Source organism: Heterodontus francisci, chromosome 7, assembly GCF_036365525.1.
Source record: "Heterodontus francisci isolate sHetFra1 chromosome 7, sHetFra1.hap1, whole genome shotgun sequence".
NCBI lineage: Eukaryota > Metazoa > Chordata > Chondrichthyes > Heterodontiformes > Heterodontidae > Heterodontus > Heterodontus francisci.
In genome coordinates this window covers 71745225-71769811 of record NC_090377.1, presented here as the reverse complement: position 1 = coordinate 71769811, position 24587 = coordinate 71745225, and the positions used below count along the sequence as shown (strand labels likewise).

General features: G+C 44.6%; 1 protein-coding gene across 1 annotated transcript in view; it reads left to right on the top strand.

Moving 5' to 3' along the window:
- col28a2a (collagen, type XXVIII, alpha 2a) overlaps nt 1-24587 on the top strand; it is a 117384-nt gene that overhangs the window by 52923 nt on the left and 39874 nt on the right. The window contains exons 14-18 of the mRNA XM_068036274.1: nt 3561-3629; nt 10708-10776; nt 15967-16035; nt 21026-21094; nt 22414-22485. Of these exons, the coding sequence (XP_067892375.1) occupies nt 3561-3629; nt 10708-10776; nt 15967-16035; nt 21026-21094; nt 22414-22485 (348 nt within the window). The remainder of the gene's footprint in view (nt 1-3560; nt 3630-10707; nt 10777-15966; nt 16036-21025; nt 21095-22413; nt 22486-24587) is intronic.

Here is a 24587-nt window from a genome sequence, read left to right as displayed (position 1 = left end):
CAAGACCTGAAGGTGGATTTGCACTTTCAATGGCTGGATTCCCAAAGGAGATCAAATGCAGAACAATCAGCTGCTTTCAGGAAACTCAAGCTACAGCAGCAGCAGGATTTTCTTTGAATATCTTGAGCCAGTAATCTAGATGGATTTGTATTGGAGACAGGCTCTGCAGCATGTGTTGGTGCCATTAATGGCACAAGCACTTATATGCAAATACTCTTGACCCTGGGATTTGGGATGGAGTCAGGAATGAAGCCAAGGGTGGGTGGACATTCCACTCCCAAATCTGCCCTCCAGAATGCTTGCAGTTTCAGTTACTGTGATACTAAGGCCAGGATTTTACACCCTCCAATCGAGCGTGCTGGTGGTGGGTGGCGCGGAGGGTGCGGGGTGGGGGGGGATGCGGTAGGGGCATAAAATTGAATGGGAGGCGGGGGGGCCGTTCCCAACCCCTTCCCGCCCCCGCTGCAATTTTTATGCGGGGCAGCAGCAATGGCCTGCCTGCCCCAAGCCAATTAAGGCCTTTAAGTGGCCAATTAACTGGCACTTAAGGGCCTCCGTCCACCACCGCAAGTTTTTTATCCTTGGCAGCCGGACGGCAGAAGCCTCAAAAAGCCCATATGGTGAAACCAGGCAGCCTCCTTGCGGGCTGGTGTGAGGCCTTCCAGATCAGGCACCCTGTGCCCCACGGAGGGCCGCCCCCAAAGTCCCAACCTCCCTCAATGCAAAACACTCTCCCCACCTCACCCCTAATGAACCCCCCTTGCCTTACCGGGTTCCGTCCGATTGTCCCTGGCGAGGCCCTAAAAACTTACCTTAGTTCCAGTGCCATCCTTCATCTTGCTTCCAATGGCTGGGTGTAGTCTCAGCAGTGGCCACCGCTCCCAGTGAGACTAAGAGCTGCCAGCCCGCTGATTAGCTGGCAGCTCCATCTGGTGGGACTTCCTGCCTCAAGAAAATTTAAGTCTCGCCCAAGACCAAGTAAGAGCCTGGGGAGTGAAAAATCCCAGTCTGGCTCCCCAAGCCCAGCAGAGGTGGGCTCGCCACTGACTTTTTGGCCGGTGAGCAGGGTCTCCCGCCCATGAAAAATTCTGGCCTAAAAATCTATTCCAAGCATGAAGTGAAATTTAGTGCCAGCAACTCAATATTCAATTCATTTGAATGTGTTCCAAGCACATTTTCAGAGTGATGCATAAACATTACACCAGTGGGCTGATATTTGTGGTGCAATATAGCACAAGGTGTTCACTGCCCACTCCCTGTCCCTACCCTATCCTAATCATAGCATGATGACCAAACAGAACCACTGCCCTAGCATTGGCTGCACAGCACGACTGGTACACAAACCTCTCGATACCTGTATTGGCAGTTGTGTTACTGTGAGAAGATCCAACAGCACCACATGGGGAAGGAGAAATGATCAGAGGGTCAGTCACCACCGATCACCTTTTTGCATCGCATAGTTTTCTGTGATTTCTATTAGTGCAGGAAGGTGGAATTAGGCTGGGTAGCTGTTCATCGACTGACATGGACATGATGGATTGAATGGTCTCCTGTGCCATAAATGTTCTATGATTTCTAGCAGCAGATCCAGTCTCAGGCACTGTGATCTAGAACATAGAACAGTACAGCACAGTACAGGCCCTTCGGCCCACGATGTTGTGCCGAACCTTTAACCTACTCTAAGATCAAACTAACTACCTACCCTTAATTCTACTATCATCCATGTACCTATCCGAGTCGCTTAAATGCCCCTAACGTATCTGCTTCTACTACCACCGCTGGCAGCGCATTCCATGCACCCACCACTCTCTGTGTAAAGAACCTACCTCTGACATCTCCCCGAAACCTTCCTGCAATCACCTTAAAATTATGCCCCCTGGTGATAGCCCTTTCCACCCTGGGAAAAAGTCTCTCACTATCCACTCTATCTATGCCTCTCATCATCTTGTACCCCTCTATCAAGTCACCTCTCATCCTTCTTCGCTCCAATGAGAAAAGCCCGAGCTCCCTCAGTCTTTCTTCGTAGGACATGCCCTCCAGTCCAGGCAGCATCCTGGTAAATCTCCTCTGCACCCTCTCTAAAGCTTCCACATCCTTCCTATAATGAAGCGACCAGAACTGAACACAATATTCCAAGTGTGGTCGAACCAGGGCCTTCTAGAGCTGCAGCATAACCTCGCGGCTCTTAAACTCAATCCCCCTGTTAATGAAAGCCAACACACCATACGCCTTCTTACCAACCCTATCAACTTGGGTGGCAACTTTGAGGGATCTATGGACATGGACCCCAAGATCCCTCTGTTCCTCCACACTACCAAGAATCCTGTCTTTAAGCCTGTATTCCGCATTCAAATTCGACCTTCCAAAATGAATCACTTCACACTTTTCCAGGTTGAACTCCATCTGCCACTTCTCAGCCCAGCTCTGCATCCTGTCAATGTCCCGTTGCAATCTACAACAGCTTTCCACACTATCCACAACTCCAGCAACCTTTGTGTCATCGGCAAACTTGCTAACCCAGCCTTCCACTTCCTCATCCAAGTCATTTATAAAAATCACAAAGAGCAGAGGTCCCAGAACAGATCCTTGTGGAACACCACTGGTCACCGAGCTCCATGCTCCATACACGGCTTTGTTCTGTGCTGTATCATTTTTTGTGTCATTTTATCATCTGAAGTGGCAGTAACAGAGACCTGGAGAGAGGTTACCAGCCAAGGAAGTTACATGGTTCAGATCAAGGTCATGCAAAATATTGTTATGCATCATAGTTACAGTAATAATACAGCAATAGATTTCTACTAACATCATAATCTATTTCCAAATTTAATTCGGTTATGTCAAATACTTAGACAACATGCAGCAGGGTCTCTATACTTCTCAGGAAATTCTTGCATATTAATACTGCACCCCGATTAACAGCTCCACATTGGAGTTCTGTGATTTCTGAGCACCTTTCGCTTTTTACTGCAGCTTTTTGGCACCAGCCACTATTGGCTGGCCAGAAGGAAAGGCTCTCGGGTCCTATGGATTGGAAGGGTGGACCCTGTTGAAAGCATTGAGTTCACCTCCTTAATACCGATAATGTTTCGTTAGCTGCAGGAGAAACATGCCTGCTGCTAACAGTGTGCTATTGATATAAAATTGCCCAGAGATATGGAAATAACAGTTCTTTGTGTACAATCTGATCGGTGCTAAATTTACAGTAGCTGCCCCAGGTCTCTGTGTGAAACCTTCTGACAACATGCCAGTCTTCTGTCTTCACTCTTGAACAAAACTGAAACAATACTCAGTTTGCACTGCATGGAATCTTTCTAGCCTCAGGCACTGCACAGCTGCACAGTTTGGGCTACCACAAAACATAATACCATTTCTTCTAATCCAGTTTCTCTGATTTTTACACACTGCTGCTATCTGGGTGACTTTCTTGTGGTTACTGCTCCTTTAAGCATCAATTGGTGATCTCATATTTCTCATAACAAGCTTTATCAAGGTTTTTTTAAAGATTAGGAATAACATTGGAAAATAGCACAGGCGCTACAATGTTTTATATTGTGCTACAGGGTGATCGTGGATATGAAGGACCAAAGGGACCTCGTGGAGCTCCAGGCGTTGGTGTTAAGGGTGAGAAGGTAAGGCGTTGGTATGCCAGATTTATAATGTAACACTGCTTGTGACTGCAGCAGGTGATTAAATGAACTGATGCAAACCTTTTAAGAACAAAAAGGCTGATTGAGACTAGTTGGACTTTGTCATATATTTCTTCCAAGTTGACATAGTGGAAGCTGCTCAGTATGAAATGACTCTGTAGGACATGGAATGTTCATGCTGTTTTTAGGAAGAAATGAAAACAATGTGAAAAGGCTTGTACAACATAAGAATATTTATTTAAAGGTACATATTTAAGAAGCAGTAGGTTCTACTGGCTGCAGTGACAATCTGCAATCACTAAATGGCTGCCACAAGTTATATATATGTATAATGCTAGATTGTAAGTCGACCTGACCATAGTTGGAGGAATTTTACCAATTGTCTCAGGGACCCAGAAACAATAAGAAGATGGCAGTTAAACATGGAAAGATGTGGGCCTAAATTTTTCTTTGGATCCCCAATGCATTTGGAAATGTGGTAGGTCACGAGTTTCAACCACCTATCATATCAGTTCTGATTCCCTGGCTCAGGGTCATTTTTTTATTAAGCGTGGGTGCCAGCACCATTTATGGCACTGCTGAGGTGCCCACCTCAAGTGGTTGGGTGGGAAATTGCTTCAGTGTCATGTCAGAGCTTAATGTAGCTGGCAGTGCCAGCTGAAGAGAAACGTTTTTTAATTTTAAAATCTTAATGATTTTCAATCAGTTGTCTTTGTCAAGAGGAACATTTAAATTTTAAATCCTTTTCTCTAGTCCTTAGCTGTACAGGAATGCAAAAATCTATTTTCCTCCTCTGATTTTGGCCATATGTCCATTCTAAGGGGTGTTCCTGGTTTTGGGGCAGATCCACACTATGCTGATGACTGGTTCAGAACCTGAGTATATTCCAGATTCAGTTATGTGGAAGTGCATGGAGATATTGAGATGGAAGCTTTCCTCCCTTGCCTAAATTCAACATAGAGGAACACAGATGCTGCCTCTATGCAAAAGAAATAAATACCTTGGTTCAATTAAGTAAAAACTTGCATTGTTGTCAAGAAGAGGTTATTTTGAACTTTAATATATAGAGATATCCAGATAATGACGTAAACTATTCTATTCTCTGCACACCAAACCATTAACGAAACGATTCTAGGGGAAGCTCTGTTCGAGAAATCTGGGAAATTAACTGTAGTTTCCAGATATTAACACTTCACCTTACAAGGTGTAATGATTGTTAACCTCTCAGATTCTCTATTTATTTCAAAGGTATTATACAAGATATTATACAAGAAATCCTAGCGCATCAGGCATAGCCCTAAACCTTAGGGGTTAGTTCCGGCAAAGCAATCCAACCTTTATGTACAACAGCAACACATGCAACATCTTTTGAAGATCAACTGAGATACAAACTTGCCTCATTATTTCAAATATTCTGGAGCAAACACCATTCTTTAAAAGGTTATATTAACCCCTTGTGGATTGATTCCAGCTTCAATGTTTTTAAGTATTGTGCCGTTGGGATTCTTGCGATGTCTTTTGGCATCTGTATATTATTTAGTGTGAGCAAATCCGGTAGTCTTAGCATGTATGCATTGGTCTGGTGGTGTTATTTTCCACCTTTCAGGAGTGATGGTAGGTAGTCCAAGTGGGCTCGGGAAAAAGCTCAAGCTTCAACAACTTGAAATAAAATTGATAGCCTTGACTTTTCATACACATTGAACAGTTTGAGGGTGCACTCCAGTTTCATGAACAGCTAATTAAATTTTATCCATGGATTACAAACAGGATTTCAATAAAGCGACCTAAATATTTTTCTATATATATTTGAGAAAATGTTTGCTGAATGTTGAAATTATCAGGTAATTCTGTTCAAACCAGTTATATTAAACATAAGAACTTATAAAATAGGAGCAGCAGTAGACCATTCGGCCCCTTGAGCCTGCTCTGCCATTCAGTATGATCATGGATGATATTCTAACTCAAATCTGCTTCCCAGATTCCTTGACTCCCTGAGAGATCAAAATCTATCAATCTCAGTCTTGAATATACTCAACGATGAGGCATCCACAACTCTCCGGGGTAGAGAATTTCAAAGATTTGCAACCTTCTGAGTGAAGAAATTTCTGCTCATCTCAATCCTAAATGATTGACCTCTTATCCTGAGATTGTGCTCCCATGTACTGGAATCATCAGCCAGGAGAAATAACCTCTATGTCTACCCTATCAAGTCTCTACAGAATCTTGTATGCTTCAGTGAGATCACCCTTATTCTTCTAAACTCCAGAGAGTATAGGCCCCAAATACTTAGCCTCTCATCATAGGACAGCCCTCCCATCCCAGGAACCAATCTAATGAACCTTTGCTGTACCACCTCCAAGACATGTCTATCCTTCCTTAGATATGTAGATCAAAACTGTGCACAGTACTCCAGGTGGTCTCACCAAAGCCCTATATAATTGTAGCAAACGGCTTTCTTATTCTCATACTCCAATCCCCTTGCAATAAAGTCTAAATGCCATTTGCTTTCCTAATTGCTTGCTATACCTGCTGTTGTGGGATGACCTTAAGAGCCGACCACCTTAAAGGCTGTAAGTGAAGATCACCGGAGGAAGTGATGTTGCATCACACATGATCAGTTAGTTGTGGGTGTGGCCCAACAGAGTGAGAGTACAGCTTTCATTGTTTACACAGCTGTTCGTTTCTTTTTTAAACTCAGAGCTGTTTTTAAACAGAGTTTTTTTAAAAGAGAGCTGCAGCTTGTTGTATCAGCAACTGCCACAGCAAGTCTTTTACTTTGCGCTGGACTTCCAGTGACACTGTCGAGTTCTTCCCACTCATTTCGGCTTAGACCCCACCCATGAAGCAAAAAACAGGAAAAGTAACACCATAATGGCTGTAGCTACTGCTTTTCAAATTCCTTGACCCACTGCCAGATTAGTTGGAAGCTCTAATCTCCTGTCAAATTGCCTGCTGTACTCAGAGTTCCAACACCTCCTGGGGTCCTGTCTGTGGTCCTAACATGCTGCAGTCTTGTGGAGTCTCCTGCTAACTGCTCTCCTGCTGGATCCTTAGCCAGTCTTGGTAAGCAACCTGCTGTTCCTTATTCTTCAGGAACAATGAAATGTTGCCACAATGTAATATTTGGTGGTCTTCAGATAAAATGTATCCTACCACTGCCACCATATAATACTACTTGTTCTTTTGGTGTCTCAACTATTGTAAGGCTCACAGGACTCCAAGTAATATCCAAAGAAAATGTGGGTTTTTATTAGTTATTAACTAGAACATATATATACAAACAGTTACTGCACGAGCACATCTAAACACATCTCACTTTGTCGGACCACATCCACAACTAACTGGTCATGTGTGACACACATCACTTCCTCTGGTGATCTTCACTTACAGATCTTACGGTGGTCTGCTCTTAAGGTCGTCCCACAACACCTGAATGCTAACCTTGTGTTCCTTGTACAAGTTCACCCAAGTCTTTTTGAACATCAACATTTAAAAGTTTCACGCCTTTTAAAAAACATTCTGCTTTTCTATTCTTGATACCAAAGTGAATAACCTTGCACTTCTCCACATTTATACTCCATCTGCCCACTCACTTAACCTGACTATATCTCTTTGCAGCCTCCTTGTGTCCTCTTCACAGCTTACATTCCCATCTAACTTTGTATCATCAGCAAACTTAGATGCATTGCTCTCTGGATCTTCATCTAAGTCATTAAGATAGATTGTAAATAACTCCTTGCAGCACTCCACTAGTTACAACTGCCAACTTGAAAATGCCCCATTTATCCCCACTCTCTGCTTCCTGTCCATTAACCAATCCTTTATCCAGGCTAATATATTTCCCCAACACCATGAGTTGCATATTAACCTTTTGTGTGGCACTTTATTGAATGGCTTTTGGAAATCCAAGTATACTACACCTAATGGTTCCTCTTTATCTACCCTACTAGTTATAGCCAGTGGTGCAGTGGTTAGCACCGCAGCCTCACAGCTCCAGCGACCCGGGTTCAATTCTGGGTCCTGCCTGTGTGGAGTTTGCAAGTTCTCCCTGTGTCTGCGTGGGTTTTCTCCGGGTGCTCCGGTTTCCTCCCACAAGCCAAAAGACTTGCAGGTTGGTAGGTAAATTGGCCATTATAAATTGCCCCTAGTATAGGTAGGTGGTAGGGAAATATAGGGACAGGTGGGGATGTGGTAGGAATATGGGATTAGTGTAGGATTAGTATAAATGGGTGGTTGATGGTCGGCACAGACTCGGTGGGCCGAAGGGCCTGTTTAAATGCTGTATCTCTAAACTAAAACCTGAAATAAATTTGTCAAACACAATTTCCCTTCAGTAAAGCCATGTTGACTTTGATCATACTATGATTTTCTAAGTGCATTTTTACTTCCTTAATAATAGATTCCACCATTTTCAGACAACTCATAACTGGCCTATAGTTCCCTGTTTTCTCTCTTCCTCCTTTCTTGAATAGTATTACATTTGCTAACTTTCAATCTGCTGGGACTGTTCTAGAATCTAGGGAATTTTGGAAAATCATAACCAGCATATCCACTATCTCTGCAGCTACCTCTTTTAGAATCCTAGGATATAGGCCATCAGGTCCTGGGGGTTTATTGGCTTTTAATCCCTTAAGCTTCTCCAATACTTTTTCTCTGCTGATAGTCATTACCTTAACTTCCTTACTCTTACTAGCCTCTTGGTTACCCTCTATTTCTGGTATGCCTTCTAACTGTGAAGACAAAATATTTGTTCAGCATCTCTGTCATTTCCTCATTCCCCATGATGTCTCCTGTCTCTGCCTCTTAGAGACCAACATTTAGCGATTCACCTCCTTTTTATATACTTGTAAAAGCTCTTACAATCTGTTTTTATATTCCTGGCTAGTTTACTCTCATTCTAATTTACTCTATTTATCAACTTTTTGGTTGCCCTTTACTTGTTTCTAAAACACTCCCAATCCTCAGGCTTACTACTATTCTTTACAACATTAGACGCCTCTTTTAATCTTATACTATCCTTAAATTCCCTGGTAAGACACAGATGGATCTTTCTTGCTGAGTTTTTGCTTCTTAATGAAATGTACTTCTGTTGAACATTTTGAATTGTTTCTTTAAATGTTTCCCACTTGTTAGTTACCGCCATACCTTTTAGTCTACTTACCCAATCAAACTTAACTAGCTGTTCTTTCATACCTATGTAATTGGCTTTGTTTAAGTTTAAGATTCCTGTTTGGGACTGGTGTATGTCACTTTCAAAATTAATATGGAATTCACTTGTATTATGATCAGTTTTTCCTAGAGGATCTTTTACTATGAGATTTCGAATTAACACTGCCTCATACACCGTACTAGATCTAAAATAGCTGTATCCCTGGTTGGTTCTACTATAGTTCCAGGAAACTGTCACAAAAACATTCTACAAACTCATTTTCCAGACTGCCTTTGCCAATTTGATTTGTCCAGTCTATACGATTAAAGTCCCCCAAGATTAGTACATTGCCTTTGTTACGAGCTCCAATTATTTCTTGCTTAATGCTCATATAACCACTGTTGGCTGGCCTATAAACTACTCCCACCAGTGTTTTCAGAACCTTGTTATTCCTAATCTCTACCCATACCGATTCTACTTCCTGACCATCTGAGCCAAGATCCTTTCTCACTACTGTCCTTATGTCATCCTTTATTAGCAGGGCTATTTCTCTTCCTTTTACATTGTGCTTGCCTTTTTGAAATGCTGTGTACCCTGGAATATATATTTCGCAACCTTGGTCACCTTGTAACCATGGGCTCGATTTTGTTCTCCCACAGGCATCAGGGTCCGTGAGGAGGGGGGGTGGGGGTGAAGGTGCCTCCGGGAGAGGGTCGCCACGCATCCCGAGGCCAGGAGGGCCCGGCCTGATATTACTAGTGGCGGCGAGGCCTCGTGGCAGCCCCGCCCCGTCGCTCAGCGACGGGACCCCAATTTGAATATTTAAATAAATTAAAATGAATGAGTAAATGATACTTACGCCGCCGCCTGATGTCCTGCTGCAATCTTCGGGCCGCTGGCCGGCACTCCCGTGCCTTCAGATTCTGGTCTGGGGAAACGAGGTGCCACACTGGTGGGGAGGGCGGAGGAGGTAAGTTTATCAATGCAGGAGAGCGTGGGGGAGCAGGGGGAAGGGGTCAAATTAATGACATGGGTGTAGGGGATGGTGGGAAGGGTTGCAGTTGACAGTTTGGGGGGTGGGGGGGGAGAAGGTCAGATGGTAAAGGTTTGGCAAGGTGGGGGAGGGAAAATAATTAATTTAGTTGTTATGGGGGTGGGAGAGGGGCAGATGAAATGTATTTATTTGTTTCAATTCACTTTACTTTTCAATATTTAAATTAGCCAGTAGGGCTAACAGCCCTTTAAAAATGGCGTCAGCGCCCGCATAGGCAGCTGACGCCATTGCCGAAGACGGACAGTTAGCCTTCTCCATGTGATCGGGGGGGGGGGGGGCACCCACCCCGGCTATTTAAATGAGCTGCCGCATGGAAGATTGCAGTGGCTCCGTGACATGTTTGCCCCCCACTGACATTGGCGGTGGGCACAGCAGATTCAGCCCCATGTGTCTGTAATATGAGTAGATCTAAACTATTTGTCTCCATTTGTGCTGCGAGTTCATCTATTTTATTACAAATGTTTTGTGCATTCAGATAAAGAGCCTTTAATTTTTACTGCTATTGTTTACTACTATTTTTGCATGGACGTTATTCACTGATGCAATATTACCATTAAACTCTCTGTCCTATCCTGTTCCACTCTGCTTGTCTTTACCCAAATTGCTACATTGACTTTTCTCTTCAGACTTCTAAATTTAAAATAACAGCAAATGCTGTGCATGTAATGTCTGACTGCAAATAGGACATTAAGGCATTTGGATAGTTTAAGATTATTCAAGAATAAATATCAAGAACAGAAGACAGAACTAGCATGTGAAATCTGTTTGGCATACAAAAAGAATTTCAGATGTTTAAAACTTTTTTATTGTGTTGTGTTAATGTGCTTTCAGTTTTATTGTCTTTTGTACTACATCAGGGTGAAGTAGGTTTCCCTGGATTACCCGGCCCTATTGGTCCATCTGGCGTTGGATTCCAAGGTGAAAAGGTAAATATTTGACTTGTGTTTTCAGTGCTAACAGCCAAGAATTCCCCACACTGCGCAAAGCTCCATACACACGTGACATCCAACTCAAGCAAAATTGTAATTCTGGGTAAATATTTTAGGTAATATCAGACCACTTAGGCATCCGCTGGGAAGCAGAAAGATGTGACACTGGACAGCCACATAGGAAGGCCCTCTCTCTTCTCTCAAAAGAACACAAGAAATAGGAGCGGGATTAGGCCATACAGCCCCTCGAGCCTGCTCTGCCATTCAATGTTATCAAATCTGATCTTCTACCTCAGTTACACTTTCTGGCCCTATCCTCATATCGTTGATTCCCTTAGGTGCAAAGATGCTCTGCTGGGTGTAAAGTGGGCAGCTGATCTGAACCTGTTAATTTCCTTCCGGGCTTAAATTTAGATTAAAATTACCTCCTAGGGGCCAGATTTTATTTTGGCGATGGAGGTTCCGATGATGGACAGGGAGGTGTGGGGAGATCCCACCTCAGACCTCGGTTGGACCTCCGTTGCTATCTCACAGCGGGCAGTCAATAAATTGCCCACCATCTCTTTAATGGACGAGCTCCTGCCTCCAGAGCTGCCGCCAGTTAGAAGGCCAGCAGGTTTTCAGTACCAGCAGTGCTACTGGGAGCAGTGGCCACTGCCAATACTGCTGTAGGCCCTGCAGTACCGAAGAAGAAGACCCTGGGGACAGGTAAGTGGAGTCAGGGTCGCTGGGGTGAGTGAGGCTGGCCCCGGTGACAGGTTGGTCAGGATTGGGGGGAGGCAGCTTTTTGCTACTTGGTTGCCCTCTGGAGGCCCTGAATTGCCCCGAAAGGAGGGACTCCCCGACTCCACGGTGGTGGCCCCTCTGCCTTCAACAAAATTGAAGTGGAGGTAGGAAGAGGTCCTTAAGTGGCCATTAATTAGCCACTTGAGGGCCTCAATTGGCCTGGGGCGAGAAGGCCGTCCTCTGCCTTCCCAGCCCCGGACAAAATGGTAGGCCTGGGCAATGTGGGGAACAGCACCCCATGCCATTTTGTTTGCCTCCCTGCCACAATGCCCGTCTCGATTATTTCCTGCCCTTGGTGTTTCCATGTCCTGGCCAAGTTTTCTCCACCGACCAAATGTCTTGCATCCACTTTATCCTCTCCTTCCACCATGTCCCAGGCCCTGGAGTGGTGTTTGTTTGAAAACTGTTCATGTCTTTATCATGATTTAACTATATTAGCATTTCAGGAACATAGTAGGCCTTTCAGCCCCTTAAGCCTGTTCCACCACTACCTCAACTTTATTTACCTTCAGTCCTTTTCCCTTGATCTGTTAAAAATCTGCCAGTCTCATCCTTGGAATTTCTATTGACCCAGCATCCACAACCTTTTAGAGGAGAGAATTCCAAATGTTCACTACCCTTTGTGTGAAAAAGTGTTTCCTGGTAGATTTTCTCCACCATCCAATGTTCCCAGAGATGGCCTGCTCCTAATGTTGCCAACTGTCTAGGATTTCCCTAAGTATTAATTATTTAATGGTATTCAGGTGGTGGGCGTGAACTGGGTGATTTTACTCCTGAGTGGCCTGGGTCTAATTTTAAAATTGTGCTTTATTCTGGATTCCCCCACCAAAAGAAACAGGTTCTGAATATGATGCTTGAAGCCCTGAAGCAAATGGCAAAGCTGGGAAGTTTGGAGACGTGGAGGCTCAGCCAGTTTTAATGGCCGGTCCTCATTTCCATAAATGTTTCCAGAGTCCTGCCCAAACAGGGCCAAATCCATGACCTGAGCAGCAGTCAGGAGGAAGAATTCAGCAGCAGTCAGCTGCAGCTGGGGAGTTGTGGGAACGCTCTATGGCAGTCAATTGACAGAGGATGGACTCTGAAGCAATCGGAGGAAGGGGAGTGTCCAGACTAAAGGAGGTCTCAGGCTTCTTCATGAGGCCTGGAGGAGCATTTCGGCTCCTTCTGGCCCACAAGGAAACCCAAAATAATATTTTAAAACTTATCTGCCTGGACCTCTTCTGGCCCACAATCTACCTCCCAGCAGGTCTGGCCTGGCAGAAAAACTGTCATTGCTCCCCCACTCTGGCCTCCAACTAACGTTGGGGAGTAGGTCCTCATGACATAATCGAAAGCCAAACTGCATATTTAAAGAAGGACACTACTTCCTTCCTGCAGTTGTCCCGCTTGCATGCTCAAAAGAGCAGGTTAACATTGGGACACGACGGGAAAACAGCAGGATCAGAGGGGCCTTGTGATTGCCCTCATTTTAACTGCCGTCTCAGTCTGTGCCAAATGGTGAGAGTTAAAATTGGGCCTTTATATCTACCCTATCAAATCCTTGGATCATTCTAAATACCTTGATTAGATCACCCCTCTATCTTCTAAACTCAAGAAAATATAAACTACGTTTAGACAACCTCTCCTCGTAATTTGACCCTGTAAACTCTGGTATCATCCAGGTGAAAATCTGCGGTACACCCGCAAGGGCAATTATATCTCTCCTGATGTTTGGTGTCCAAAACTGAACACAGTACTCCAAATGAATTCAATGGAAATAATAGTCTAGAAAGATGTAAACAGGCGGTCATTTCGTTATGCTTTACACTATCACACAAAGTCAAAATTATTCTTAAATATATTAATAAAAACTTTTAGCTTTGATTTCCCTTGCAAGTCTTATTCACATTCCCTGTTGCACTTTTTATTACTTTACTTGTGTTCCTTTGCTGTTTTTTATAGCTCTCCTGGTCTGCTGGATTTCCATTCTCCCTTACATTTGTGTAAGCCTTTACTTTTAGCTTGCTACTGTCTCTTGTTCATTGACCAAAGTTGTTTTAACAGCACAAGTATAGCTTTTGCCTTTTATGGGTTGTGTGTTGTACCAAAAGCTTTCCCACTGTTTCTCTGTAGATTTGTTTACACATTACCAGCTCAGCTCAGTTTAAAGAGACAAATTTATTTCTCATCCATTCAAAGTTTGCCTTTCTTAAATTTAACCCCAAGGTTTTAAATATTCGCCATGGCAGCAGGAAATAGGAGCTGGGTTTGAAACTCGCCTCTGGTGTGAAACTGATGAAAGTTAAGATTTTCACGTGGGGAAGCCTTTAATTGGTATGGAGACGGGTTTCCTGCCCACTTAGAGCCAGAGGGGCTGGAACAGAGGCAGGTCAGATGAAGTGTTCCACTGATTTAGACTCCCACAGCAGCCATCACTGAGGCTACTTTTTGTCTTAAAGGAGAGATCTGCTGATTGTGCCAAAGCCTTCCACAGCACCAGAGGAAAGCGAGATGTCATAAGAGAGACAGAGACCTGGCACCCAGGGCAGGCAGACCCTTGCTTCATCAATGCAGACCTGGATCTAATGTTGGATGCTATGAGGGAGAGGAGGGAGGTCCTCTTCCCGGAGGGTAACAGGAGGAGGCCACCTTGTTTTGAGCAGGCACACCTCTCTATTCAGCATCATTTCCCTTTGCCTTCTCTTCCTCCTCCTCTCTCACCTCCTGCTCCTCTCCCGATGAGCTGTCACCTTCCAGGGCCTCATTGTTCTTAGGGTTCACACCTCTCTGGAGGGCCAGGTAATGGAGGGTGCAGCAGACCACCACAATGACTGAGACCCTTGCAGGAGGGTATTGTAGGATGCCACCGGGTCATCCCAGGCACTGGAATCGTCTTCAAAAGCCCAGTGGCCTGTTCAATGGTTGTCCTACTGAGCAGTTGGTATTGGTTGTAGTGCCTCTGTCTGGGACTCCAATAGATGGGTGAGTAGCCATGTCTTCAAGTGATATCCCTTGTCCCTAGGATCCATCCACACATTTTGGGGGTTGGAGTGAGGATCTGAGGCAGCATGGACTGCTGGAGGATGCAGGAGCCATGGCAGTTGCCAGGAAAGCAAGCGCACACCTGGAGGAAGCTTTTGTTGTGGTCGCAGACCAGTTGGACATTGAGGGAGTGGAAGCCCTTCTTGCTGATGGATTTGAGTGGCCAGTCACTGTGTGCCTTGATGGCCTGTAACTGGGGATTTCCAGCAGTGGAGGCAAAAGGCAATGCCCTCTGATCGAGCAAGGCCTTGTCTGTCGTCACATGAATGTGCTCTCCAATTCTGGAAAAGAAGGCATCAGTGACATGTGGGATGCAGAGGTGTGCAACCGTTTGCAAAATGCCACCAAGGTACACAGGTGATCCTAGGAAGGAGCCAAAAGTGAAGAAGTTCAAGGCCACAGTGACTTTGACGGCCATTGGTAGGGCATAGCGAGCAGTGCTGTAAGGACTTCGGTGGCGAGGGAACAGTTATCTGTGACCATCTGCCTGGAGAGTCACAGTCCCCTGCTGCACTGGGTTTTGTCCATATCAAGGTAACTCCATCTTTGGTGGTAGATCCTCTGTTGAGGGTATGGCCTCCGTTGCCTTGCTGCCCCTCTTTCCTCTCCCATGCCCTCCTGCTGCTCGGGGTTCTCCTGCCCGTGGAGGGTGTTGCCCCTCAATGACACTGGGTCCAAAATCTGACAGTCATGCCCCCATTGCCAGCTGCAACCTCCCTTTTGGACAGGGGACCACGCTATTGTGATTGGCAGCCTTGTCCCTGCTGTACTGCCTCTGCGATCCCAGGGATGTGACAACCCCATTCGATGCCTGAGCGCCGAGTGCCTACTCTCCCTACCACCTGCACAGTGCCAAGGGCACCTCCTTACCAAATGCCAAGCTTCTTTTTGCCCTTGTATGGGGCCAGGATGATGCCAGACTCCCCCACGCTGTACCCATCTCCTTTCAGCTGATCAGAAACTGACAGCTCCTGAAACCCATTTGCCCCTTTAAATATTCCACCCTCCCTCTCCAACAAGCACTTAATGATCTTTTTAATTGGCCTCAATTGGTAGGCGAGCAGTATTGCTGTCCCACTCTCACCCGCCCTGCACCACCACCGCCCCCTCCCCCCGGCCCTGGTTAACATTCCAGACACCGGGAATGGTGTCCTTAACTGACACCCTGGCCAGCACCAGTATTTTTGGGGACCTCCCCCCCCACCCCCCCCCCCCCACCCTCCCCACCTCCATTCCCACGTTTGGTGGGGGGGGAACCACTGTGAAAATTCAGCCCTTGGTTTGTGGCTCCCACTTCTGCTTCTCAAAGCTACTTAATGTATTATAGAATTACACTAATGGAATTACATTGAATTATGGCATCTTTGCATAAATCAACAGGGAGTACTGGGTCCAAGAGGACCACCTGGCCCAAAAGGACCTCCCGGTGAAGGCTTGCCTGGATCAAAGGTAAGGACATCCTCAAGGTGTTAAAGAAATTCATTATTTTTACTAACTTAAAAGCAAGCTCTGAATTGAACTGTAACTGGTTATTTTTAGACAGCATTTGACGATCAATTCAATAGATCTTCAATATGTTTAATTTCACAACAACCACTGAGGCCCAGGAAAACAAAGACATGAAGAAAGTCTATTAAAATCAACAGTTCCATCATGTCCTTCCAGAAGCAAATTCATTAACTCCATGCAAGTGGGTGGGTTTTGAATGGATTAAAATCAGGCCCATGGAATCTGCCTAATTCATTTAATCTCCTGAGTGAAGATTCTGCTAAGTTTCTCGCTGCTGCCGGTAATAGTGAAGCAAATGTCCAGACATTGCACTTCAACTTACCTCGCATATTATTCATCCTTGTCTGGTTGTCTTCCTTGCCATGACATTGCTATCCCAACATCTCACATAGTAGTGAATGGTTGTTTTTTGGACTGGAGGAAGGTATATAGTGAGCTTTCCCCTGGGTCAGTATTCGGACCACTGCTTTGCTTTATCTATATTGATGACTTAGATTTGGGAGTGCAGGGCACAATTTCAAAATTTGCAGATGACACAAAACTTGGAAGTACTGTGAACTGTATATAGAATAGTGATAAACTTCAAGAGGGCATAGACAGGCTGGTGGAATGGGCAGACATGTGGCAGATGAAATTTATTGCAGAGAAGTGTGAAGTGATACAGTTTGGTAGGAAGAATGAAGAAAGGCAATATAAGCTAAAAGGTACAATTCTAATGGGGGTGTAGCAGCAGAGGGACCTTGGGGTAAATGTTCTCAAATCATTGAAGTTGGCATGACAGGTTGAGAAAGAAGTTAATAAGGCATATGCGATCCTGCGCTTTATAAATTGGGACATAGAGTGCAAAAGCAAGGAAGTTATGGTGATCCTTTATAAAACATTGGTTTGGCCTCAACTGGTGTATTGTATCAAATTCTGGGCACCACACTTTAAGAAGAATATGAAGGTGTTAGAGCGGGTGCAGAAAAGATTCATGAGAATGGTTCTGGAGATGAGAGACTTCAGTTATGTGGATAGATTGGAGAAGCTGGGGTTGTTCTCCTTAAAGAAGAGAAGGTTGAGAGGAGATTTGGTAGAGGTGTTCAAAATCATGAGGGGTCTAGACAGAGTAGATAGTGAAGGGTTGAGAACTAGAGGACTGTACTAGAGGAAGCTAGTTATGGTTGTTGGAGGCCAAACATCTAAGCCCCAGGACATTGCTGCAGGAGTTCCTCAGGGTTGTGTCCTGGGCCCAAGCATCTTCAGCTGCTTCATCAATGACCTTCCCTCCATCATAGGTTCAGAAGTGGGGATGTTTGCTGATGATTGCACAATGTTCAGCATCATTTGCAACTCCTCAGGTCCTGAAGCAGCCCATGCCCTCATGCAGCAAGACCTGGACAACATTCAGGCATGGGCTGATGAGCGGCAAGTAACATTCACACCACACAAATGCCAGGCAATGACCATCTCCAATGAAAGAAAATCTAGCCATCTCCCCTTGACATTCAACAGCATTACCTTCACCGAATCCCCCCCATCAACATCCTGGGGGTTATCATTGACCAGAAACTGAAATGAACCAGCCATATAAATGCTATGGCTACAAGAGCAAGTCAGAGGCTGGGAATTCTGCAGCAAGTAACTCATTTCCTGACTCCCCAAAGTACATCCACCATCTGCAAGGCACAAGTCAAAAGTGTGATGGAATACTCTCCACTTCCCTGGATGGTGTCAAGCTTCTTGAGTGTTGTTGGAACTGCACTCATCCAGAATAAAGCAGCCCACTTGATCGGCAACCCATCACCACTTTAAACATTCACTCCCTCCACCACCAGCGCTCAGTGACAGCAGTGTGTACCATATGCAAGATGCACTGCAGCAACTCATCATGCCTCCTTCGACCGCACCTTCCAAACTCGCAACCTCTACCACCTAGAAGGACAAGGGCAGCAGATGTGTGGGAATACCACCACCTGCAAGTTCCCTTCCAAGTCACACACCATCCTGACTTGGAACTATATCGCCGTTATTTCACTGTCGCTGGGTCAAAATCCTGGAACTCCCTTCCTAACAGCACTGTGAGTGTACCTACACCATATGGACTGCAGTGGTTCAAGAAAGCAGCTCACCAACACCTTCTCCAGGGCAATTAGGGATGGGCAGTAAATTCTGGCCTAGCCAGCGATGCTCACATCTCAAGAAATAATTTTTTTTAAACCGATTTAAGATAAGTGGCAAAAGGACCAAAGACAACCTGAGACAAAACTTTTTTATGCAGCGAGTAGTTATAATCTGGAATGCACTGCCTGAGAGTGTGGTGGAGGCAGATTCAATCGTGTCTTTCAAAAGAGAATGGATAACTATCTGTAGAGAAAAAATTTGCAGGGTTATAGGGAAAGGACAGGGGTGTGAGACTAGCTGAGTTGCTCTTGCGGAGAGCTGACACTGACACAAAGGACTGAGTAGCCGTCTTCTGTGAGAGTATCATACAATGGTTACGTCATCTCCAATGTACAGATTATTTTATAATCTCCAATCTTTAACTAGATGCTTGGTCAGTTACTTTTAAAGATGTTAATAATTCATTTGCAGTTCGTAGATGTTGACAATTCATATCAGCACATATTTATTGCATCAAAACCCATTTTCACACTCTGGCCCTGAAATATTTAGAGGGAGCAGAAAGCCCAATTCCTCCCTGTGATAGCCAGGTATTTGAGACAGAACTTAGTTCCACCTGGAATTCTGACCCTTTGACGTTCAATGGGTGAGAGGGGACTATGGGCAGATCTCTTGCCCACACTCCCTACATCAAGGGGATATGTGTGGGGAAGTTCCTGAGCTTCCTTGAAAAATTCCAGTTTGACACCCTTCATAGGCATCAGTGGAACCCATGCCAGATGACAACTGGTGTGAATATCACTGAGGCCCCAGTTTCGGCTCCAGAACTCCTGAGATAAAGGTGATCAATCTCAAAAGTATCGTTTTTTTTAAAATGGTGTTTAGCTTCTCTCAGAACTGAAGATATTCTTAGTTATTTTCCCTTTGACTCCAAGATTGAGCTCATGCCTGCCTCCAGCAAAATGGCTTTAGGCCACTCCACTTACTGTCAAGTCGATTGGGTCAGTCGCTGCTGAAGTGCCATTGCAGACAAGATATACTACTCTAGTTATGTAAACGACCCTGTCCCAGGGATTGAGGATTATGTCTCTTGCTCAGGGTTAGGATTAATGGGGGTGCCGATTCATTGCACTTGTGCTGGTGGGCCAGGCCCCCGAAAAATCAAGGGCTCCAATACAACTTCTACCAGGGAGATTTTATTGGTGCTTATTGATATGAAGTGTGTAATTGCAGTGATGTGTGCATCAGCTATGAACAGTTTTAGTGCACAAGATTCTCTGAAAGCATATGTGCACTGTCACTCCTCTTAAGACTTACTCCTGTTGATTAATGTTACAGCAGAAAAGCAGATCATTGTTAACTGAATTGGTGTATAATGTAGATAATTGTAAATAATGTTAAACTTTGTTGAGCTTGCCAAGTTTCTAGTTAATTATAGCCCTGGAGCCTATCAGTCTAAATTGTTTTATTTTAGAGTCATAGAGAGATACAGCACTGAAACAGGCCCTTCAGCCCACCGAGTCTGTGCTGACCAACGACCACCCATTTATACTAATCCTACATTAATCCCACATTCCCTACCACCTACCTACACTAGGGGCAATTTACAATGGCCAATTTACCTATTAACCTGCAAGTCTTTGGCTGTGGGAGGAAACCGGAGCACCCGGCAGAAACCCACACGGTCACAGGGAGAACTTGCAAACTCCACACAAGTGGTACCCAGAACTGAACCCGGGTTGCTGGAGCTGTGAGGCTTCAGTGCTAGCCACTGCACCACTATGCTGCCCCTGCACCACTATGCTGCCCCAATTATTCCACATGATGTAAGGTTGATCCATAAGTGTGCTCTCTTTCTGATTTGATATTAGTTCATTCCATGTGAATGTAATTGTTCCTTGTGATGCAAAGAAGCTGTAATTTGGGGTAGAAGCCAGATACACCATGTTTCTGTCCCGTTGATAAAGAAATTACAATCAAAGAGGACGTGTGCTTCTTCTGCCTTGCCCCCAGTATGTCGCAACTGCAGATTTAGGCATTTCTAGCGACATTCCTAGGCTTTATCACAAATTCACCCAAAGTGACCCAATAGATTCAGTGGGACCTTGGCTGCTGAGAGCAGCTGTAGGTTCTGTTCTGGACATAAACTGGGCCTGAAACTGGAAAGGCAGGCATTGCCTGAAAGATCAATTGCTGCTGTTTTGGAACTATTGAAGGGCTCAATAAAAAGTAGTAAAAATTGTTAAGCCATTGTCTTCAGCCCAGTCGAAGCTGTAGGCTTCCATCTGTTGGAGTGGTGTGATGTTCCTCTGCAATAAAATGCTTCCACGGGGCTGGCGCCTCTGCTGCTACAGACCAAGGTGCCCAATTCGATTATTTAAATGATCCCATCCCATCCCTAGGATCTGGGACAGGGTCATGGGCTTGTGAAAGTGGCAGACTGATATCACGTCCCACCATACTGAAATTAGGTGCTCTCTTCCATGTAGCTCCTGTGGCTGCATTCACGTCCCCGCCCCTTTCCAATGCTATCACTGATGACACTTCCCCTTTCAGATGCGTACACCTTTAAGTCTATGGCAGTTTCCCCGTTTCCATGACCATTATCTCCCCCACCACTTGTGCCCAATCACTAGTAGTTTGAGACTAACATGAGTGCACCTCGGGAAATTTGGTCCCGTTTCGGAAAATCAAGCTAATTCAGTCTTAAGAATGTGGAATTGAATTTTGTTTATATATTTGTTGCATCATGTTGTGCTCAGGTTATTTGAACAAGGCATGTATTTTCAGTGGATTTAAACATAATTCCCAAAACTGATTTCTGTAGGGTGATCAAGGTTTGCCTGGAGAAGTTGGAGCTCCAGGAGAAAGAGGAATTGGAGAACCAGGACCAAAAGTACGTGCCTGAAGAGCAAATCATTATAATGATAGAGTGCAGTCATGAATGCTTTATTAATAGTGGATATATAATACCTGTGAGAAATACGGTTGGAATCATTTGTCCATTAACTCTATTTCAATCATGCAATGCAATACAATACAAAACTGTTGACAGGTATGAACTCTCGAAGCTGAAATACCTGTCTTTGCTAATTTTAGCAAAAAAAAAAGTTTTTGACTTGCTACTTTTTCCTTTCTCTGTGTTTGCTAAAATTAGCATGGTGAATTTCAGCCAATTAAATTCTTGCGCTCCCGGGCAGTGTGCACTTGCAACCTGCATCAGCCTTTGCTTTTACATATTGTTCCATCTACTGGCTATTTACAGGAACTGCACCTCTGATTTTTCTGTGGATCCTAAAGGAGTGACTAGTATTTCTGCAACACATTTTCACAATTAAAATATGTTTTCATTACATCTTACATTTTGCAATCCGTACAAAAATGCTTTTTGAATATATATATTTACAAGGACCAGCATTAAACCATTGAATACTGAATGACCTTTGTGTATTCAACAAATGCATATTTTCATTAATGTATCACCTTAAAAATGATCACCTGTAAATTTCTGACAGGTTTATTATTTCATGAACACGGGAGGTTGTCACCTGAAATTTGCACTCCTATCATTTATTTACCCCCAATCACATGACAGGAAGTTGAATTTCTCCCCTGAGAAATATTGCAAACTTTAGAGTTTACTCTTTTCCCTATCTCACATAGTTTTATTACTTTTTGCTTTCCTTCTCCTCATTCATTTTATTTCTTCCAATTTTCTTTGGTCGGCTAATATTTTATTTATTATTTTTAATAAGTGGGTAGAGTTTAGGAGCCTTTTCGATGCAGATGACTGCATACTTGAATTTATTCCTCAAAGAAAACCCTCCATAAAAATCAAAACAATATTTGGACACCCTTGACTTCTGCGCCTTCTTGTGTATAGCATTTCCTATGTCTCTTGCACCTGGTGCTACTCGCTCCCCCCTCTTGGGAAAGCACCTGGTACATAACACACAGTCACATGCCCTTCTCTGGTTGCTGATGCCCAAAAATATGATGCCGGTTTTGCCAGCATTTCATTAGAGACATCCCCTGAACGGCAGTAAATTATCCCAAATGGCTGACCTCACTTTATCCACCATTTTTGCCTTGAAGCATGCAGTGCCATTGTGATGCTGGTGCCACTGGGGTAACGTCATACACCAAATGACAGAATGTTTGGCCCCAGTATGTTCTGCTGTTTTCCATGAAGGTGTTGATTTTTGTGTTTGTTAGGGTGAACCTGGATCCTCGGGATTGGCAGGTCTCCCCGGTCTTCCAGGAGAAGATGGAGCTCCAGGACAAAAGGTAATTCTAAGGCTGCACTAATTTTGCTTAAAATGGCTTCTGATGGTCTCTAAAATGGTAGCCAGACTTATGACAGTTCAAAAAAATGTAAGTTTAAAAAAACTAAATATTATGAAAACTGACACTGATGCAAATCAGTGTGAACTAATAGTTGCATTCTTTCCATAACTTCCACAACTCTGGTCACAAGAGTTAACTCTTAATGTGGGATGAAACATGTTTCGTGTTTAAGCACATCAGGATAATTTCAGTGCCGCCACTCTCCCAGTGGGCAGTTGCTCAAATGGTGTGTGAGACTACAATACTACAACTGCTACAATATTGTAAACCTATCTCTGACCTTTGTTCCATTCAAGCGACTCAATCAGAGAAAGTATTAAATTTATCCTATATTTTGCTCAATAAAAATCTTCTTGTTGCAAAACTGCTGTTGAAAACTAGTCAGAGGTGGTGGTTGCATTAATACAGTTCTACAAATGTCAGTAACATGACTTTAGCAAGAAGTTGTATTGACACATGAGCTTTGGATGTGGGAGCGGGTTCTTTGCTAAATTACTAAATTCGCAGGCTTGGAAGTTGGTTCAAACAGGTGCTGGGATCAACTTCTGCGGCAGAATGGTTGGCTGAAGACCTACACGATATGGAGCTCGGGCCTCATTTCCATCAGCTTGCTGGGCATTCCCAGGCAGGTTGCTGGCGAAGGCCATTTGAATTTTGGGCCACTGCAAATCTAGCAGTGACGCTCAGGTAGGTCTTATAAGAGGGGGGAGCGATTGGGAGTGGGGGGGGAACAACTGGGAGGCAGACAAAGAGACTGAGGCCTAGAAATGCCTGTTTTACAGCTTAAAATGGGCGCTGAATAATGTAATATGATGGGCGGTATGTGTCTGAACATTCTGAACAAGAGCTGTGCTCCCCATCGTACTGGTACAAGCATCAAAACTGGTGGCCTGTGCCTGAAACAGGCAGTCATCTATTTACATATGCAAATAAGGGGCCTCATGTGGTTTTGATGCCCTTAGGCTGTCAATCTGGGCATGTGCCAGGATCCAGCCGCCAAGAATCTCCACTCTTGGCCCCACCACAGAATGTGGGATCAGGGGCAGGTTCCCTGTTTAAATATTTAAGGCAGCCACCTGTACTACTATAGTGAATCTCGGATGTCTATCATTGCAGGGCTGCGTTCAGGTAAACCAAATCTACATGGTCCTTAAAAAGTAAATTCTTTAAAAATACTTACAGGAGTACTCCTTCCAGCTCCACATTAAAACCACAGGCCACTGCCAGTCACTGCTCGTACCAACTCCCCCAACAGCTGATCGCTGCCTTGCTCCCCTCCCAATCGCTGCCTGTCCTCCCCAACGATTGCTGTCTCGCTTGCCTCAAAATTGCTGCCTTACCTCCCCTACCAATCACTGCCTCGCCTCAACTGCCTCACCCACAATCATTCAATTGTTATCACTTCTCCTCTTGCCCCTACCAATCACTGCCTCACCTCAACCGCCTCACCCACAATCATTCAATTGTTATCACTTCTCCTCTTGCCCCCACCAATCACTGCCTCACCTCAACCGCCTCACCCACAATCATTCAATTGTTATCACTTCTCCTCTTGCCCCCACCCCCCACCACCAGAGACCAGTCAAAAAAACCCACAACTTCCAGGAATATGGTATTTGTGGAGTCCACAGGATGAGAAGTGGTTTCCTGGCTCCACAAGTCAACTGCAGGCCACTGTCTGTCCACCCTCACTGTTCAATAGATTTTCTAAACTGGACCCAGGTCCTGGGGATGATGCTACAGATAGTGATCCTCTTAGCCATGTCGATGAAACGGTACCTTCCTCCCTGACCTGACTTCCTCCACAAGGACCTCCAGGGAGCCATCAGAAATCCTAGGAGCAGCCCTCCATCTCATTACTGCCAAGATAATTGTCTCCATGCTGTTTGAACGAAATGTAAAAGGAATGCAACCTCAATTTAAAGAATTTAAAGTGCATTCCCACTTTAAATAGGCAGCGAGCAGTTCATTGGAAATCATGCAGAGAAAAGGGGTGGGCTGCCCGTTTCCCAACACAATTGTGGAAATGTGGACCAGCAGTT